Here is a 21,467-nt window from a genome sequence, read left to right as displayed (position 1 = left end):
TAGTATGTGTAAAGCCCTCCAGCCCATGTTGCCTTTAGTTTGCGTTTGCATGTTAGTGCTGTCACTGCTGCCTCTATAGTCAAACCAATGGTTAACATACTGCACTGTCCCAGTCACTATATAGTTTAACTGAAAAGATGTTGAAACTCTGCTGCATAGATTTTCAGTGAATGGTTACATTGTGACTAGATCACAAAGTCTTTCTGCATTCCCTTGAAATGTTAACACCCGAATCAGGCTAATGAGTAGCTGTGAGATACTAAAGGGAGAAAATAATTGTTCAATTAATTAGCTGGTACAGATTTCATTGTGAAGAAGAGAACTAGTTAGTTTCCTTCGTATGTAAAAAACATTATGTTATATTATAGAACTGTGGGACATGCAGGATTAAATTTTCTGGTTTAGTAATAAGTTATCTTGAGAGGTAAAACAAAGTATGGTCTACTATTGCACACAAAGTGTTTTGCATATTTACTTCTAATATGATCTTCGTCTTGTTGCTAGGGCCATAGACATGTACAGTCAGTATTTGTATCCCTACCATTGGTCCCATCAAAAGTACAGTTATGTAGCCAGAAGTCTTGCCTACAGCAAGTTAAGGTTAAGTTAGCTTACTCAGCATAAAGGCTGGAAGCAGCTGTAAAGAGCTAGCCTGGCTCTGTCCAAAAGTTGAGAAAAGTAGAATAAAATCACATTTCCAGTACTTTTAAAGCTCATTTGTGTTAAATCAATGCAAAAACCAAAGTGTAACAATAACAAGTTGTGGTAATATGGCTGTTATGTAACAGACTGCTTCCTGACAAGGTCCAGTGACTTCCTGGAGTCTCCACAGGTTGCCTGGCAAACAAGACCCAAGGGAGTGATTGCGTCAGGCAAAGAGACAGTAACTGTGTAGCCATCATGTGGCTGTAGTTTCATATTTAGAGAACAGACATGGAAGTGGTAGAAATTGTTTCATCTAACTCTTAGCGAGACAGCTAATAAGTAAATTTCCCAAAAATATCCAACTAGTCCTTTAAACATCACTGTTGGCTTCAGAAAGCTGCAGACAGGAGATAGTATAGTTACAACTAGAACTCCCCCAGAACATGGACCAGATCCCTCAACGGCTTCCCACCGCTGATCCCTGCCAATTGTCTCCGACCTGGCCAAGCTAGGTGCAAGTTTGCCAGCTATTTCAATCAGTGTCCATTCTTAGCTGATTTCAGTAAGTGTACATTTACATCAAGCTGCTGTGTCAAAAAAAAAAAAACTTTCTGCTGGCTGCTGCAGGCCTATAGTCATCAGTTGGTGCTGTAATTACAGCCACGTTTGTCATAACAGAGCACATGTAAATATGACCTGACAACGGGAATATTGGTGTCAGCCCTCTGGTGTCAGGCCCCCTAGTGGTAATCACAAGTAGGCCATGAAGCCCTTTTCTGTAGGCTCCCAAAACTCCCTTTTGGCATGACTGAAACATGTCAACACAAGTGCAAACTTGGCAGTGAGTTAACTGATGTTGGTTTCCTTTTCGCTTCAAAGTCTTTAAGGAGAAGAAAACATTAGACAATAAGGAGAAGAGTCCAAAATGTTAGGTTTGATGTGGGCACTCAGTTAAACAAGTGGACGCTTCCATAGAGAGACAATAATGAACGCCATTTTATTTACTTCTAATATGAATATGGCATTAAACAACATGTAATAAGCATGGTACTAAAACTGAGTCATCATAAGTGTCATAGGCCTACATGTAGTGAGGGGTAGCACAGCATCTAATCTTTATGTATGTGACTGCACCAGCTCCACTTGGGAAGAAACCTCTCTTTGCTGTCTGTTCCAGTACTCCTCAGCCTGCATGGCACTGCACCACACATTGGCAAAACAACAAATTTTTCCACAGCAGGCGCACACACAACACACACATACACACAAATTGTTGATTACAGAAAAATGTCAAAACTGTTGAGGAGCGCCAGAAAACACAAACAGAGCTAAAGGACTTGACTGATTTAGTGGAGAAGCGCTCTAAACCAAGTTTTAACGATCCAATGAATTTGTTAGATAATGGATTTATTTACTTAACATTTGAGCAAAATGTCAGGGCACACCTCAGCTCACACCATTTCACAAAGGTTCTTCTCACACTGCCTGAAAACCGCTTCACAATTAAATAGAGATGCAGGGATAGAAAAAATGGGTGGGTAGACACAGGTTTAATTTCTTCAATTTAACAATGCCTTTGCAATACAATACATTATTGTAATGCACTGTGTGTGTGTGTGTGTGTGTGTGTGTGTGTGTGTGTGTGTGTGTGTGTGTGTATACGCATAAATCTGTAGTACAAAAATACTTATCTATATAATATTATCCAATTCAACACCATTTTCAACTAGGACAGCAGACCATATTGCATAGTATATAAAAAATAAAGAGTGGGTGTGTATTTAATGACAAGAAATGTTTAGTGAAGACGCAGCGATACTGAAAAAACAAAGGCTCTCTTGGTTATTTTGGCACTTTTCCTACCTCCAGCTCATCACTATCCAGTCTACTGTCAAGTCATGCAGGCTTCAGTATCAGATCATGAGGTAAAAATAACTCACTAACATCAGTTCAGATTTATCTCACACTGCACAACAAATGTGGTGAAAAGTGATTAAAAGTAAGTGAGGATGAACAGATAATCCATATTACTTGTTCAAGAAAATGAAATCCTCATCCTCATTATAACATCAAGACTACAGAGATTAAAGTGACAAATTTTAAGAACAAGTGTTCATTAGCATTAAAACTTGTGTACAAAGTTAAAAAAAAAAAAAAAGATTATAAATATAAATAGCACAGTTTTTCTTCTTTGTCATTTTCACTTGGCTCCAGTCTAAAAACACAAACTGTAGTTCTTTGGTTTATCCCATCAGGATTTAACCAGTGAAACTATTTCTGCCTCCAAGAAATGTTTAAATAACTAAAAGTGCAAACTGCATGTGGTGAACAGCAGCCATCTGGTTCTCCCAAGAAGGAAGAATCACAGGCTAAAAATTATTTGCAAATGCTATTTGACCCACATCTGTACATTTGAGCAGCCCCTCACTGCAAGGGCAAGCTGTAGCAAGCCATCTGCACCGCTGTGAGGGACACCAGCTGCAATCACCCGACTACTGGGACACTGTCATCCTTCAAACGCAGGTGATGTTTAATGCTGAACTATAATGCCCAAAAAAGCTGTAGCCTGTCATTTAGCAGCCTTACCTCTGGCAAATACTACAGGTCCAACAGTAGGATCAGAGAAGCTAACTATAATCTTTATAAGTTATCTAAAATGATATATATTTCTGAAAACGTGGGATCCATTTTCTGTGCCTGAACCTGTACAGTAGAGTATTGATTTAAGCTTTATTACACTTATTCAGCTATAGTCATTTTTATCAGTCAAGTGCACACACACAGCTTTTATAAATGAAACCCTTCCCTTTACATTTTCCCACTCCTTTTTTGTTGTTGTTGATCTTCACTGCACTGTGTGAAAAGAAAGTCTATATGCTAAATGTAAATCTAGAGCCCGCAGCTGGTTAGCTTAGCTTAGCATAAAGACTGGGAATGGGGAAACAGCCAGCCAGACTCTGTATAAAAGGTAACAAAATCCACCCAAAGCTCCAAAGCTCAGTAATCAGCCAATTTCTTGGCTTTAAGCAGTTGCTAGGCAACTTCCAGAACTGATCCCGCTCAGGAAGTAGTCCAGCACATAGCCCTCTGTAAAACTGCAGTTTCTCATTTTTACACTTTGGTTTTTGAATCAATTAAACAAACAATACAGTGTGTTAATTAGTGAGCTTTACAGGTGCTGACAGGATTTTGTTTCAGAGTTTTGACAGAGCCAGGTCAGCTGTTTACCTTTGTTTCCAGGTTTTTGTGCTAAGGTAAGTTAGCTGGTTGCAGGTCTCTGTTAGTGTACAGACATGAGCATGATTTCAGTCTTCTCATATTACTCTCAGCAAGCAAGAAAATAAGTGTATTTCCCAAAATATTGAACATTCTTATTAAAACTTCAGTTACTAATTTTTTTAGCCTCAGCAGAAACAAGTTACAAACACAACACAGGTGGACATGGCTAACTTGTTAGCTAACAATTAGGCATACATCCAGTAGATCCAGAGTAACATTCAGATTCATTTGGTATCATGTTTCTGGCCTCATGTTGAACATAAATCAAAGATTCACCATTATTCATCTTTTGGCTATGTTTTTTTTTTTTAACTCATGAGGGACATATCTGGCTCCTTAGCTGCTAAATGCTTCATTTAGTCGCTAACTGTTGTGTTGTTTGGTGCTGAGCAGGTAGCGTATGGTAGGCTTTTGGAGCTTATTCACTGAAAACAGCTGCCAGCTGTGGCCAAAAACAACTCTATGAAAGCTGTTGGCTAGACAGCTGTCAATGAGCTGACACTTGCTAAAGTTGGCTGAGGTGATAATATTCTGTAGGTTCATCACCACAAACACCACCTTTTACATTGTTTTTACATTGTCATTTAATACCCTTCTCTATCCTTTCTCTGTTATGTTTGTCTGCTGCCTTTAAGTAAGGATGCTCAATATCCAGCTAACTGCAGCTGTACTGGGCTGCTAGCTGTGGAGACTGTATATCTACTTGAATAAATTTAAAGCAGGTTATTTGTGCTGCATGTTTGCTCAGCAAATCTTCCCTGTATAAACAAATATTAGGGTATTTAAATTGAGGAGTGTAGCTTCACTGGGTGACCCTCCAGAGTGTGTTTTATTGCACCAAGCTGGCTAACATGTAATAGAAATACTCGTCTAGTTCATTTCATTGGACAGAGATAAAAGATGACATTAGGTGCTCCGAGGATTTGGTAAAAAACTCATATATTCCTTTTATGAACGCATAAAAAAAGTCATGTAAGTATTAATGAAAAGACTTTCCCATCAGACAGATATTGACCTGCTGTGTAGGTGTGTATACAGCGCTTGTGTGTTTGTGGTTTGAGTATGTAGGTGTGTGGGGGATCGAGCAAGCACAGACTGTACTGTACCAGATTGTATTCAGCTCCCTGAATCAAATATAATAGATCTGGGAAAGGAAGGCATTTTCTTTTCTCTAGGAGTTTTAATGAGAACCAGGCGAAGGGAAAGGTTTCACTGCTTATGAATCGCCACCAGGCAAACGCACAGCTAACACCAAGCAATCACTCAGCAAAACAGGGGAGGGGATGCTTATAACACACAACCACACACCTTAATGCCTGTGACCGAGGAGGGTGTTTTGTAAATTATCTCTCAATTCAATTTCTTTTAATACTAAAAATGAAATAATCTCAACAACCACTTCTACCTGCTATCATCGGTAAATTAATACCATGTCATCCATTTATTGTATTAATTACTTTGTGAACTGACTGAACTGAAAGTGAATGTGACTCACCAGCTACTATGTGGACATTAAAACTGACTTTAGGACTTTGTTCCCACACTGTTGAAGATTATGGTGCAAACAGATGCAAATGGAAAGCTTTTTGGCTCAGTTCAGGCTAATCCCAGGATACTGTGTTAAGAATCACAACGGCATCTATTTATAATAATGCTAATAGGGCTTGGACGTCTGCCATGACAGAGGTTAATGCTATAATCTCTTTGATGGGGCGGGGACAGAATATTAGTTGCTTTAGTCACTCACACCAAACCATATTGTTAAACTGACATATGATTGGTAGAGGAATGAAGCCCCTGGTGACTAGTACTGCAACTTTTCCACAAGCACTTTTTGTTTCCTTGTGTCACTTAAACGTAAGGAAACTAAAATCAGAGACACCCGTCACAGCTGGCAATTTCAAGATTAATTAGACTTTGTGTCCATCAGGTAAACAATGAATTATGCATTATTTTGCTCCCATGGTGCAATCACAACAATGGAAAATGCCTCATACCAAAACAAGCTAATGTGGAGGATGTGACTTTAGCAGTTTTAGACTTTCAGAAAAGATGACACATCTGTCTGGTGGGTGACAAATACATGCAGGTAATACCTCTGTTTTTCTGATTGCACAAGGTTAACTCAAATTGTACAAAAGATTTAGAATGTCTAAATAAAAAATAATTAAGCAAGTAAAATGCAGTACTGGATTGCTCTAGATTTGAGTTAACCTTGTGCAAACTGGGGTAAAAGTCTGTACTTTACCTTTTGATTTGTTGTTAGGCATTTTAAATCTTCCATTAGATCAGACAGAATTTTCTCATTTGTTCTCCACTGGAGCTCCATTAAATGACTAGGCTTAACTGGAAAAACAAACCACACAGGTGCAAGCCCCCCCCCCATCCCTTTCTACATTTTCAAAGTCTATTCACTCCTCCCAAATCCCTGGATAACCACCGTAGCTTTGGCTGGAGGGGACATGGGAGACACAGATGGAAATCGATTAAATGGTTAGAGCTCACAGGGATGGGAAACGTGTCAGCCATGATCCAGACCCAGGTTGGTCTTATTACCACCTAATGCACTTCACTTTGGTATCAGCCCTCCACTTTAAAGCTCTACATGATTGCTTGGCCATTCCTTTGTGGTTTCTCATTAACTCGGGAACGCTGAAGGAATGAGAGGTGAGCTCCACAGCCTCTCTTTGGAGATGTGTTAAACATTTTAAGAGAAGCTAAATTCCTGGTCAAGGCCTTCAGTTTGCCTTCCCAGAGTGTGTTTTTATTTAAAATAATAGTTCAGGAAACTGCATTAATTTGCAAACATTTCTGTCAGCATACTTGCCAGTTAGCTCCATATTTTTAAGCATTAAGGAAGTATAGAATCCTAATTAATTTGCTAATTTATGCAGTGAGGTGCCCCAAAATATAATGAGATCATCTTATCTGTAAGTACAAGTTATTATGAGATCACAATGCCTGTCAACACACAGGCAGATGTCACCATGGCAACATAATGGCTCACATGCAATGTACCATGGTGGCAAATGACAATACATGACATGATACGGCTATCAACATGAAAAATGCTTCCAGCATTTAATTTGCTGCTTGTTCAAAACTGAAGTTCAATCAGTAGCTGAGGAATTCAGTGTCATTGACATTGACATTTGATGGAAAGTGGAGTGTTTTATACAAGACAAAATGTCAGCCAAAAAGATTTAATAATGCAGTTAATACGTTCTTTTGTAAACAACCTTATGTGTAGAACTCAAGAAAAATGTTATTAATCCAGATAGATTAAGAATACATACACATGCACACACAGAGTTGAAGAGACAGTTCATAAAAGGGTGTTGCAAAAAAAGTGTGCTCCCATTCACATCTGCTTCATCCATGCATGTGCACCTCTGTGCGTCTGTGCGTTTGAGGAGCTCCTGCACCTCCTTCCCGCAGGTGATTGTCAGGTCAGCTAACCTGGCTACCCAAGATGTGAGGAGAGGCATTTGCCAGGACTCTAAACTCCTCTTCATCTAATGAAATGTCACTGGACTTGAAATATTGAGGAGGCTCATCTGAGAATTGTGCTTTCAGCTGGTGAGGTGTCACTGCTGTGCCAAATGTCAGCTCTGTGAGAATCAAGGAGAAGAGGCCTGCCAGGACCAAGTCAGCCTCAAAGCCAGCAGAGATCTGAGCCGGAGGTGGAAAGAGTAACTATTTTACTACAGCGGAAATGCTGTCGTTTTGAGTGGCTCTTCCTTAAAGAAGCACCAGACTAAATGTTATGTAAGATTACATCGTAGTGGCGTATAAGATGGGATCACAGAACATCCAGTAATGCTCTATTTGTCCAAATACATTTCTGGCAGGGGGTGTTAGTTCCTCCACCCAAGCTGGAAGTGGTGAACTCCCACCTACTGCAGCGGAGGTGACAGTTTGACAGTCACACAATCAGGGCAACGCATGTTCAGACACGTTCCACACATGCGCATTGCAAAACATAATCATGACCTCAGGACAAGAAGAGAAGGTCCTTTGTTTGTTGTCTCTAGCTGGACAACATGAAAAAGTTGGGAAACAAGTGAACCCAAGGACCAAAGATGTGGAAAGGAGTGTCAAGATGCATGCAGACATCTACAGGGGTCTGTGCAGACATTCAAGGTCTTGGGCGGATAATGAAATTTCCATCATGTGGGCCCATGTGGCCACACATGGAAATCATCATGACAACGTGTTAACCAGCTCACAATGACAATGTTAACTTGCTGATGTTTAGTAGGTAAAATGTTTATCATGTTGACCATCTTAGTTTAGTGCTAAACACCCCATCTGGTGATAGCATAAAAGGGTTAGCTACTCTGCTGCTCGTTAAACTCCACTGGCTACCCACTAATGCTTGTCTATAGAGTACCTGTACTGAACTACTTGAACTTAATCATACAGGCCTATGGCCTTTCTCGGACACTGTTTGACTCCAAGGATCATTGTCTGGCACTGCCATCTCTGCACACACTACATGGCATTCACAGTCCAGACTGCTCTTGTTTGTGGATCCACAATGGTGGAACGAGCTCCCAATCAGAGCAGGAGCATCCCTCCCTATCTTCAAGAATCTCTTGACTCACCTCTTCTGAGAGCAGAGCAGACCTGACTAGTGCCTATTATGCACTTTTGGATTTAGTACTTAATACTTACTTCAAGGTCTCCTACTGCACTGAAGCTTGAGTGATGATGGTGCTAGATGAAAAGTTTAAGGTTCACCACAATGATGAGCATCTATCATCTTTTGAGCCAATCCCCTGTGTAGGCATTGAGATATTTAACTAGAAGCAAATCCTTTGGCCTGCTGGTGGTGCCAGAGGAAGATTCAGGGGATCATTAAAATCATATGATTGGAGACCATGAATGACCATACAAAATTTCAAGACAATACATTCAATGGTTGTTGAGATATTTCAGCCTGGACCAAAGTGGTGTACCAACCCAACAACAATAGGCAATTTAATAAGAAAATAAATCTCACTTCCGGTGGAAATTTGTTCTTAACATGTATATGTGCAATTAACATCTAGCTCCATTAAAACTACAGTATTCTACTATTAACTTTAGAGGTTAATGCATGGTTAATTGAATTTTATAGGTATGGGTCAGGGCTCGTCAACGGGATTTTAATCTGTCCATCCAAGTCGAAAGTTTTATTTAATTCAAATTACTACAGATATTAGTTTATTTTAAATACCTCCCCACATTCTCTAGCTGATTGTGATCCAGCTGAGTAGTTACATGATGAAAATGATGCCCTGTTAAGAAAATATTAAGCCAATTCATCAACTGTATCTAATGATATGAATGTTATGCTTTCAATCGGAAAATTGACAATTAGCTAAGAGGACCACACACAGTTTTTTCAGAATGAGCTTGCATGCATGTTTTTACATTTTAAATTAGCTTTCGGCTACCTTTAATAGTTATTTGAATGTGCCTTTTCTAGGTTGTTGATTGTGTCACTGTTAGAAATTCAAATGCAGACTAGAAAAATAAAAAGACAGTGAGTTCAAAATGAAGAGGTAAGATTGCACATTGGTAGATCCAGTAATCGTGTGATCTTTTAAAGAAGCTGCTTGCACTTCTGTTCATTAGTGAAGGGCAACTCAACTTCTGTTTGTGATTTACCACCTTTTCAGGCAGACATACATCTTTACATTCAAAGATCAAAGCGCATCAGAGGTGCATCAACTGATGGAAGTTATTCGAGGATATGAGAAAAATACAATTCATGTCTTTCATGTGTCTTTTGCACACAATAGCGGTACTTCATGGTTTCCAGTCACAGTCACAGAAACACACTGAGGAGTTTGTTGAGTGCCAAGACTAATTGGAAGTCATACTGACCCACAGCTCAGTATAAACACCATTGACAAAGGACGAAAAAGTCCCTGATATATGCTTCATATATGGGATTAAATTATTTCTGGGCTGAATATGAGAACTATCTTACACTGACTGACTTCCAGGAACATTCTGTACTTTATCCGACCACACCTTTAAGCACAGTGTTAGCTCCAGAAGAAACTAAATCACTACCATTATAGGTATGTACACACAATAAGATGGCTGAGTCTGTATCAGTGCAGTGATCCAGTAATGAGGCAACAGATGGATGGCCTCTAAGGATGCCACACCTCCAACACACAGATTTCAAAATAAGTTCGCAACAAATAGCAACATTTGACTCAAGAAGCTTGACTCATGGGTAAAGCTATAAGTATCTGATCTGTTTGATTATCTGTGGAAGGAAAGTATATGCTATATACACTGAGACATAAAGTAAGGGGGTATTCACACTATGGCTGATTACCTTGTACCATGACTGAGCATGATGGTCGCCTCTCCTCACTTCCCTGCTGGCCTGTGTTCACATTGCACTGGTTCTCAGTCACAGGTAGTGTTCACACTAGATGTGTACTGTGTCTGAGCAGAGCAATCTCACTTGCCAAACAAACTGGACTTGGGCATGGTCCAGAGCGCTGAGAGTGTTGAGTACACCCTAAGACTGCCTAAAACTTCAGAGGGCTTCGTATGCCCATCTGTACAAATTAGTAAATGCAGCATAGTATGCTCAGTTAGCATGCTTAGTAAATATAGCATGGGAATTATCCTCAGGGGACCTTGTACCAAGTTCATGCCAATTCCATCTAATATTTGATTAAATATTTCATTCTGGACCAAAGTGATGGACCAACCAACCAATTACTGTCACCCCTGATACCAAGCAACTGAACTGGCATAGCTAAAAATGTTAATTCCTCCCGTCATTGTGAACAAATTCTTCTTTACATTTAGTTCTCTTGGTAATCGAATACCTAGTTGGCTGTTTAAGTAAAGTTAGCACACTCTTCCTATTATTTCTGAGCTGAAAAGTGTGATATGTGATACGGTTGCATCACCTTCCATCTTCTCCTATTCATTTTCAGTTAGCTCTGCATGTCAAACAGTTTCAGGCTATGAGAGACAGAAGAGAACATAAACCCAGTCTGCACTTCCTTAGCAAATAATGCTAAGATTCCTCAAATCTGATTTCCACTGGTTCTGTGCTTTAATAAAACAAAGGATACATCTAAATCTTTCATCAAACACCGAGGCAAATGTAGAGCTGCTGTCGTATACTGTACAAGGGTATGAGAGGAATACACTGAGACCAAATGTTGCAGTGTCTACATCCCATCCTCCACTCTTACGCCTTGCTCCAGAGTGAGTGAATCTGACATGACTTCTGAATTGGATTTATAGCATTTTAATATAGGATGCAAAGTGGGTCAAACTATTCTTTGGATTTCAAAAACTCTAAAATCTGGACCGCAAATGCGGGTATAAATTATGTAGCAACTTACAGTAATTGATAGTAAGCAGGGGGAGGTTTAAAGGGGAAGTAAAGGGGGAGTAAAGAGAGAGGAATAGAGAGAAACAGATAGAGAGGGAGACAGACAGGAAACAGCTGCAAACCAATGATGTCTGAGCTGCTTTGGTTTCTATTTCTGACACACACCTGGCTTTTATCTGAATCAAAGTCTTTCTCTTTAGTGACACACACACAAATACACACACACACACACACACATTTAGCTCATGCACACATGAAAATGTGTAAGGAAGGCCAAATCAGTGATCACAAATCTTATTAAAGCAGATATAGATGGACAGTATACAGTTAAACACACACACACAGAAACACACACCTCCTGTTGAAATGCACACACATTCCTCCCCTCTTCACCCCACCCACAGACTTAATTGTAAGCTCCAGACATATTCAGTGAGGCAATAATGGCGGATATGATTGCAGCGAATTGGTCAGTCGGTGTAGATCAATAGCTTGTTAGCTATGGACAATTACAGCCTTCAGTCACAGTTGCAGGCTGTGATCACACACAAGCTGCAACTGGATTAGCTACCTGGCTATATTGAAAAGCTGTCAGGTTGACTGTATTTGCATGGAGGCTGAAACTGAACCGTACCTTAATCAGAGCGACTTCTCCTGAGTTTAAATCGGATATGGTTGAGTTATTTTACTTTCATGTTTCAACTGTTTCTAAAAAGTTGAGGGGTTTAAAATAAGGACACTTTCTTAAAGTGGTAATAACTTAATCATATATTGTATCTATACAATAGATCTATATTCTGATCTTTCTAAGCAGGTATTTCTCTCGAGGTCAGTTCTGTGTTTTTTGCATTTTCTGTTGCATTTCTGCAGATGGGACTAATTTCTTTGTCTTTTCAGTACAGTGGTTATCATTGCTTATATCAAAATACATAACTGTTGTTAAAAATGCACCATTTCTCGTGTGTCACAGGCTTTTTCCTGGAAAGACCCAACGTAGAATGTGGCAAATCTATGAGGATCAACATGGTCAGCAGGTGGAGCAGCAGTGGTGGCTGGGACACACCGCTCATGGAGGGAGTTAAGGTACTTTGAAACTCAGAACACACAGACATATTTGTAGATCCAGTTTGACTTATACTGAGAACATAATTATTATTGTATCAATATTATCCATCTTAAATAACTGTTCATAAATGTGCTTGGAAATCATAGTGAAAATATTCTTCTCAGAAATGCAGAACTTGCCTGAGAACCATCACTCTTTTAAGTTTTCTTCAGTATCAGACTAATCTAGTGATAGTTGTCTGTACATCCATGGGTACATTGCAAACAGGAACTACTAACAGCTTATTTGGCATATTTCTGCCATACTAATAAAAATGTAAACAAATATAGGCTAAAATAATGGGGCTCAACTTGTAACCCATTGTGTAACTTTCTCATGACTTACGCAACTTCATGTTGCGTCATGTACTGAGGGGCTGTTGTTTATAGTCTGATGGAGACATATTGTATTAAACAAACTAGAATATCAACTTATCCATTTCCAAACACAGTGCATTAGTGTTTCTGTTATCCAACCGTGCACATCTGTCTGGTCAAACTTGCACACACCGTGAACTTGCATGCTTGGGATGCACACTTAAACTAGTCTGGCATGTGGGCTTCAACAATCCCTCAGGCGGCTCAGTGGACTTGAAAAGGCTGGTTATAGTCTATATTTTTGTCACTGTCACATGAAAAGATGGATTAATAGGTGGATTAATACACATTTAGTGCTCTTGTGAGTATTTCCAGCAGCAGGACGGTGTATGTGGCACTGACTCAAAATAAACTACAGTGTGTGTATTTATGATAATGAAGGAACATGTCACCCAGTCCAGCAGTGTGGCTCATTGATGTGTTTTTGGACACATGCTTTAAAGCCTCTGTCTGTAGGCAGTAGAGTCAATTCTCGTGGGCGCAGAGACTTGAATCTGTCTTAAATGTACCTTTTAATTTGTTGGAGGACTGGTGTATTTTTAGAGCGTGGCTCAGACCTAACTTTAATCAAACTACTCAACTCATCCTGGCTTCCAAACTCTAAATGTGCATGGCTGCAGAGCCCCCGCAGCATGCAAAGCTACACTCCAGCCCTGCTTTGTCCTCGATTCCCTGGTGAGCAACCACGCAAACACCGACACACATACACACGCGCACGCCTTCGCACAGTACACAAGGATCACGCAGATCGCACACAGTGATCACACTCTGAATCCAAAAGGAAAGTGACACAATAGGGACACAAAAGCATCTCATCTTCATCCAAGGCGAACTGCTTCTTATCAGTTAAGGTGAGACTCAACACTTGTTCTGCTCGGGGGAAATGTGGGTCGCTTTTTTCACAAGTGGACCAGTCACCCACTTTATATGAAGATTAGGCTCAGTGCTGACTTCACAAGACTGGAAGAGACAGGAGGAAAACAAACACAGGAACTAAGATAATGACCCTGTTATGTTGGATTTTGGATTTCTACTGTTATTTTTTTCAAACTGCTGTAGAACTGAGTTGCACTTTTTGCCTGTTTTAAAGAGTCTAAGTAACATGAATGTAAGTGACATAAATAAGTATAAATTTTTAACAATAAGGACACTGATGTCACTGTCACTGATGATCATGCTAAATGCTAAAGGTAGGGGAGCATGCGACAAGATAGCTGTACCTACTTAAACTACTACCTCTATTATAATGTGAAAAATATTAATAGCTGTACAATGTTATGCAATTCAAATGGAACAGTAGTTACCATATTCATTAACATTCAGTTTTTGTTGATACTCCCGCTTTAGAATGCACTTTGTTGTGCTGTAATGTTTCTGATATTTTGTCCACCTCACAACTGCAACTCTCTCTAATCTACAGCCCCAAAATTTCAATAGAATATGATGTAATATGGTGTATGTGATAAGTGTTACATTAGAGACTTATATTATTGTAATCAGGAATTATCTAAAGGTGCTATATGTACGTTTTTGCTACAATATTAGCATTAACAGCGTACCTACCATGAGCTTCAGCCCGTTGTGTTTGCAAGATAAGAGGTCAGAATACTTCCTGTGGGCAGCGCTGCTTCTTCATGGACGCCACACTGACTCCTTATCGCAAAGTAGTATTACAAGACGGAACGGACTGCAACATTGATGTTGCTCTGAAGTATGATGTTGTTTCTGTTAAATAAGCAGCTTTTAATGCTAATGTTGGCTATATAGCAATAACAAAGATGTGCATATAGCACCTTTAGATATCTGATATTTTACAGGAGTTTATTTTCCATGTACTGTTTAACATGCTGAAATGAATCACGTTTTTAACACATACATGTTAGAATTTTATACGAATGTCTAATACAAATAGGACAATAGAGACAGCCACAACCTCAGTCTCTCTTACTTGTTTTTAGCTTTTTCAAAGAAGAGATACAAGTACACTTCTACCTGTTAAATTAATGACCAATCAATACAGAAATCTCAGATATCCTTAAAACAACTAAGAACAAACACAAAAAACTATGTATTCTGGTTCCACAGCCAGCAGCATATAAACAAGTGCAACTAGGGAGGAGCTCACATTTAAGAAGGAGGCAAATGGAAAAGCACTGTTTGATACTGTGTGTGTGTGCGTGTGTGTATGTGTGTGCGTGCATGTGTGTGTGAAGAGGATGACTTTGATTTAGACAAAATCCAGGTGTATCTCGGAAATGAGCCACAATGCTCTGACTTCAGTGGCTGGTTGTCTGTGTGAGTGTACTTGTTATTGTGAGAGTGTGTGAGAGTGTGTGTGTGTGTTTCTGAGAAATTCACTGCAGCAGCTCTCAACTGAACCCACTCTTTTTTTACAATGACTTAAATGTCCCAGATCTGTCTTTGACTCAGCGCCATCTCCAAGTGTGTTCCTTTTTGTGTGTATTTCTGTGTGTGTGTGTGTCTTTTTTCACACGCGCACATGTGTTTCCACTGCCTGCTACATTATCCTGCTAAGATATTAACATTTCATGGACGATACTGAGGTTTGTCAACTGGATCTCATCAAAATTTCATCCTTAATTATGGAAGCAGAGCTGGAGGGAGATTCCCCCTCCACAAGGTGAACTACTAGACTGAACTGAGCTGAGGCAAAAAAAAAAAAAAAAAACAATTCCCATCAGGTTATTGCCTGTGAAAGCTGGGTGTTTGGTCATTTTAAATAACCTAAGACCACAAATAAACACTCTTAATGATCTGGAGATAAGTGTTCCCTTTAGAGTCTTTGTCCGTTGAAACTTCACTCTGAGCTGCTGAAAATCCCAACTGAAACCATTACAAGTGAAAGTCTTTCAGGCTTGGTGGTAGCAGCTTCAAGGTGCAGGAGTTTAGACTCTGACTGAGTCTTAATGAACCTTAAAATGACTTGAAACCCATGAGTCCTGCAGCTGAGAGACAGGGATTAGTAGCAAACAGATTCCAATCCTAATTATTAAGATTAAGAATTCAGATTTTACATTTTAAAAAAGCATGATTAGATTATTAAAAAAGCAATGCATTTTTTCGAAATTTTTTGGCCTGTGACGCATTACAAATAAGCCATATATAGTTGGAGCCCCCTGAGACATTTCCACAGAGACATTTCCCTGCCAAACTTCTCAGATGATTTCAATTAAATACCAGCATGAGGCTCAAAGATTTAAAAAATGTACAATATTTCACAAAAAGCAAGAATTAGAAAAGATCCCAAAAACATGAGCAGAAATTTGTGCGGCAGAACTTGTTTTTTCCCTACCTCATTAATCATCTCACAACCCCCTAAAATTTATCATGCAGCCCTTTCAAAGGACTTGACCTCTAGGTTGGGAATCAAACTTAAAGGTCGGGTGCTGCTTACACATTATTGCATCAGTATTAACAATCTAATAGTGTCAGATACAGGGGACATTTTTCTTCAGAACCAGTGCTCACTTCATTACTTTAAGTGCCTCTTGTTAATAACACTTCTTACTTCAGTAGGATTTTGAACGCAGGACTTTAACATGAATATTTTTACGTCGTTGTATTGGTACTTTTACTTGAAACAGTTCCCCAGCAATTGCATTGCACTTCCATAACGCTGCTAGACAAAAAAGGGTATCAAAATGAATGCAGCAGAACCAGAGATGTCAAAACCTGGTGCCTACATTACCCACAAGGCAAAGTGTGTTACGCTAATAGCAGTTAATGTAGCCCTGAGCCTCTAGCGTCAAGCAGAGATGAAGAGCTTTGGTGGTGTTTTGTTGGAGTCCAGTATATATCCCCTTTCTGTCAGCCAAACCTACAGGGAAAACATGGAATATTTTGGGGGGAAATTACCTTTTGGAATACTTAAACTCTGCTTCTAGATGTATTAATGTACATGCGTGTCAGGATTTAGGTGAAGAGAGGGGAAGAAAATGTCAGAGTGAGCTGCAGGAAACAAAACAGCGCCTAAAATGTAAAAAAGAAAAGAAAAAATGTTGTGTTTATTCCAGAATTTAGAGCAGAGCAGTTCCCAAATGATTTCCACATATCAGAAGATCAACTGTATCATATAAGAAATATAAGACACGTGTTGATGGGATATTTTGAGCTTTAGCAATATCAAAAAATATTGACAGTGCAACTTGAAAAAGTTTATATTAATTAACTCCTATTGTTATTGTTAGTCTTATTCATGCTCTAAGTTTTGGAAAAACAGTTCCCATCATTTAAGAGCTTTGGGGAAAATCATGCTGAATTAACTATTAGCAGTAAGTGTTTGCAATGTACCCACTGATGTACAGACAGTTATCACAGGGTTACTTTGGTTCTGGAAAAAAAGGAAAACTTGATGATTCTTGTCTTTTTGTATGATTTCGAAGCAGATTTGTGGACTTTTATCGACAGTGGACATCGATGATAATTATATCTTTGGAAACTGTAGAAACTGTAACTGTAATATAAACTGTAAATATAAAAATGTGTGTATCATGGATATGCTGACAGAAACTGGAGTGTCTGCATTTAGAGTAATGCTGTTTAACCAGAGAAATCAGAGGTCAAGGCCAATTGACATTCAGAACTTTACTGATTTGATTCAGTCAGATATAGAGTCATAATACAAACCTCTCACCACCATCATACTAAACCCAAGTGATTATCACCTCACTAGTCACCACCTCACCAGCCACTGTCAAAGACAGACTGCCTTGATTTCTCCAAATGACTCTTGAAATGCTGCAGTGACAATAGAGGGGACTGTAATGACTAGTTGCTTAGCACAGGGAACTTTTCCAGTCAGCGGCCCACTGGCGAGACGAGAACACTCTGGGGATCAAACCAGTAACCATTTGATTAGCAGCAAGCCTCCCTGCCTCTCTATAGAAGCATATTCCCCTCCAACTCCAAGGAGCTTGGAGTTTTGATTGCACCATAATAATAGCGGAAATAATGTGGCTGCAATCAGAGAAGGATTTGAACTCAAGCTACCACCCTCACACACACACACACACACACCACACACACACACACACACACACACACCCTTGTATGCCTCCATTTCCATCCCCCTGTTTCTATGAGCATTTTCCTCAACCTCAGAGGAAATGACAGATTTTTTTTAAAAGTCAAAATACCACAAAAAAAGTTTTTATATTTGACTGAGGTGAATCGATGATGTCATGTTTTCCACCTCCTTTTTAGTTCATTTGAGGTTTGAAGGACTGTTGCTCTTTTAATTCAATTAATTTTTCAGTTCAATTTTATTTCTATAGCACCATATCACAACAAAAGTCATCTCAAGGCACTAGACCATACACTTTAAAATAGGTATTTACAGAGAGAGACCCAACAGTTCCCACCATGAGCAGCACTAGGCGACAGTGGCAAGGAAAAACTTCCTTTTAAGAGGCAGAACCGGACTCAGGTTACTTAGTTACATCAGCTTGTTTCAGCTTCTTCTTCTGCAAGTGTTTAAAGGCACTGAACTGCGGAATTAGCGCCACGAACCATTTATCTAGATGCACCCATTTGCTATTACATAATAGACATTTTAGTAATCCAGTGCAAAGACTCATGTGAAGAACATAGGAGGAACTACTAGAACATAGACTTTCTTTAAAACATAGCAACAGTGAACTGAAATAAGTCTTGTTTTGTTTGAGGCCTAAACCTCCTTAACCCTATTGGTCCCAGTGGAACACCAATGACATATGAACCAAGTGAACTATCTCATTGTCAGTTAAAGTATCAATAGCCCTGGTCCTTACAACACTTCAGCATCTGTTGGTTCCATTCTCCATAACGGAAACTGAGTCTGTACAGATGTCACTAAATAGTTAACTGTGTTATGTATGAGTAATGAGGCAGTTGTAAGCTCATAGTTCCTGTCAGTTTCACCTTACAGATTATTCTGGTTAGCCGTGTTAAAGTTCTGTAATGAGTTCTCATATTTGCCCCCTTCACAACTCTAATAAAATTCATTTTCCTAGACAAACATAAATGCAATAAAGAAAAAGTTCAAGACATCCAAATTTGAAGCTGAGAGACTTTGAGAGGCACAACAGCCTAAGTCGGGAAAGAATACAGTCACTTGGACTAAAAGGCTTTTCAGTGGAGGAATGTAACTTTGTGCATATATTCAGGTGCTCTGCTTTAGTACAATTGTGAGATATTTCAGTACAGGGAAGGATCTGAAAACATCTTCCACCACTTAAGGTTTTTAGGTAGCCTATTCATATTAACTCAACCTTTTAATGAGGTGGAATTTTACTCAATGTTAATGAGAAATCAGTTTTTAAAATGTTGTTCCTGAGGAGATGATATTTATTGTGTAAATTATTAAATCTCTAGATACCTAACATCTCTGGGGGCCTCATACCCTTAAATTAGGTTGGTTTATTGAGTTGCAACAATTTGTTAATTAATCAATTAGCAGCAGAACATTAATCTAAAGTGATTTTAGTAGTCAATGAATCATTTCAGTCACATTTCCTGCAAAAAAGCCAAATATTCTCCTCATTCATTTCATCAAATCTTAGAATTTGCTGCTTCTCTTTGTCATCTTTGATGGTAATATTTGGGTTTTAGGCTGTTTGAGGATTAAAATGAGACACCTGAAGGTGTCATCTCATTTTCTGGATTTTACAGACAAAACAATAAATTGATTAATCCAGAAAATAATTGGATCACTTGATAATGAAAATAATTGTTAGTTGCCATCGCACCTTAGGCACAATCATTCTGCAGGTGCTGAGACCACATTCAAAAACATTCTAGTGATCATTTCAAATACGTCAGGTTGTATTTTAAGGAAAATGTGTATAAAATGGATAATAGATCTAAATACATTCTCATGTGATGGAATGCTGCAGCCATAAAGGTTAGGCTTTGAACATTTTACTCAGTGTAAACGTTATAAACCTTCAGTGGAGATCTGGAACAAGCTGATACAGAATTTAAGACATGAGGTATTTCTGCCTTAAAGCTACTAATGTGGTTTGGGGGCGGGGTGGGGGTGGGGGCTGTGGAGGTGGACCCATGCAGTGCTGCAGCGTCACTAGTTTCAGCACCATGGACAGCTTCACTGCGAACCCAGCCACATTCAGCACCAGGGACAGCGCAGCAACACCGAACTCTAAAAAACTGAAGTGTTTGGTCCACTGCACAGGCTTCAAACTTATCAGTGTAATCTAATCCTACCTCCTATGTCTGGCCGAAGCGTCTTGTCATATTCCTTGAGCAGGTTGTTCAGTATAAGTGTGGCATCCTCCTGGTGCGACCTGGGGACCAGCATTTGATTGACAGTGGTATCATGGTGATCTTCATCGTCGTCGCCATATTCCAGTAGATCAGAACTGGGGGGGGGGGGGGTTGGCGGTGAAAAGAAAGAAAAAGGGGGGAGGGAGGGGAGTCGTTAATCATGTTAGCTCCCCTTTAATAAACACCATTGTCATAAAAACTTTGTCGCAGCAGCCAAGCAATGATGTATGCGGGTTTTATTTGAACTGAATCCCACTGTAAATGACTGTCAGACCCCAGACTCTGTATTTAGGCAGAGCAGTAAATGGTTGCTGTCATTTTTTGTGCCTGTGTGAGTGTGTGTTTGTGTGTATGAGCGGGGAAAGCCCTCAGAAAAAAAAACCCCAAAAAAACATGCAGTATCAGCCAGACTCATTCACATAAAATGCGTAATTGCCTTTATATCCTCAACTTTTAAAGCTTCGAGAAAAGAAAGGGGGGAAACACCTTCCAGCTGTTGATCATGCAGTTATAAAAGGCGTAAATCAGACTCACCGAGCACCTTGAACGAGCAGAAGTGTGAAGAGGATGACCACAAACTTGATTGTCATTTTCCCATGCGCGGATCACCCTCTGATCACAGGAATTAGTGACTGGAGATCCCGACTTGTGCTGCTGCTCGCTGCTGCGATAAAGTGCCAGTATACAGTAGGTGTGTAACCATCAATCCGAGCTCTGAACTTCCTCATCCGCCCACACACTTTCTTCTGCGTGTCATCTGCGGCCACACAACAACGGCGGTCTCTCCCCCCCCACCACCCCTCCTCGAATCCTCCCGTACTCCTCGCGAAAAAGGGGGGTGGGGGTGGGGGTGTTGGGGTCGGAGGGGGGTGGGGTGGAGTAGGGGGCTAGGAGAGGAGGGGGGGGGGTTCCTCCGGGGACGCACCCGACGATCAATCAATGTGATCGGCCACCGGCGGACGGTGGAGTCGGATCGACGGGATCCAGCGGCGCCCTCCTCCCTCTCTAACGCCTGTGTGGGCAACGGAGTGGTTGGGTGACGCTGTCTGCTGCTGCTGCTGCTGCTGCTGGTGGTGGTGGTGGTGGTGGTGAACCTTAGGAGATGAGCATCTTGCGTGACTCATACACCGTGCACAGGCTACATACAATACCTGGATCACAACTGAATGGCATTATCTGGATGAAAATACAAAAGCAAACACCCTCTTTTTTATTTGCAGGCTAAGTCGTGAGCAATATTTATTTATTTCACTCCATTTTCTACATATTTAAACATCTGTACGTGCTTTTGAAATTGGTCCAATTAATCATCTAACCATCTATTTTTTGTGGGGGTTGAATTGTGCCCACAAAGCTCTGACTTCTGTACTCTTTCAAATACTTCTGAGAAAGTCATAAAAACAGTGGGATATCAGTT

General features: G+C 39.9%; 1 protein-coding gene across 1 annotated transcript in view; it reads right to left on the bottom strand.

The window, feature by feature from the left end:
- Positions 1–20,880, bottom strand: part of LOC108891882 (gamma-aminobutyric acid receptor subunit gamma-3) — an 83,843-nt gene extending 62,963 nt beyond the window's left edge. The window contains exons 1-2 of the mRNA XM_018689222.2: positions 20,585–20,880; positions 19,991–20,145 (exon numbers count right to left, since the gene is read on the bottom strand). Coding sequence (XP_018544738.1) covers positions 19,991–20,145; positions 20,585–20,640 — 211 coding nt within the window. The 5' untranslated portion in view covers positions 20,641–20,880. The remainder of the gene's footprint in view (positions 1–19,990; positions 20,146–20,584) is intronic.
- Positions 20,881–21,467: the final 587 nt, after the last annotated feature.

This window comes from Lates calcarifer, linkage group LG7_2 (genome assembly GCF_001640805.2).
Source record: "Lates calcarifer isolate ASB-BC8 linkage group LG7_2, TLL_Latcal_v3, whole genome shotgun sequence".
NCBI lineage: Eukaryota > Metazoa > Chordata > Actinopteri > Centropomidae > Lates > Lates calcarifer.
This window is presented reverse-complemented; position numbering and strand designations above follow the sequence as displayed.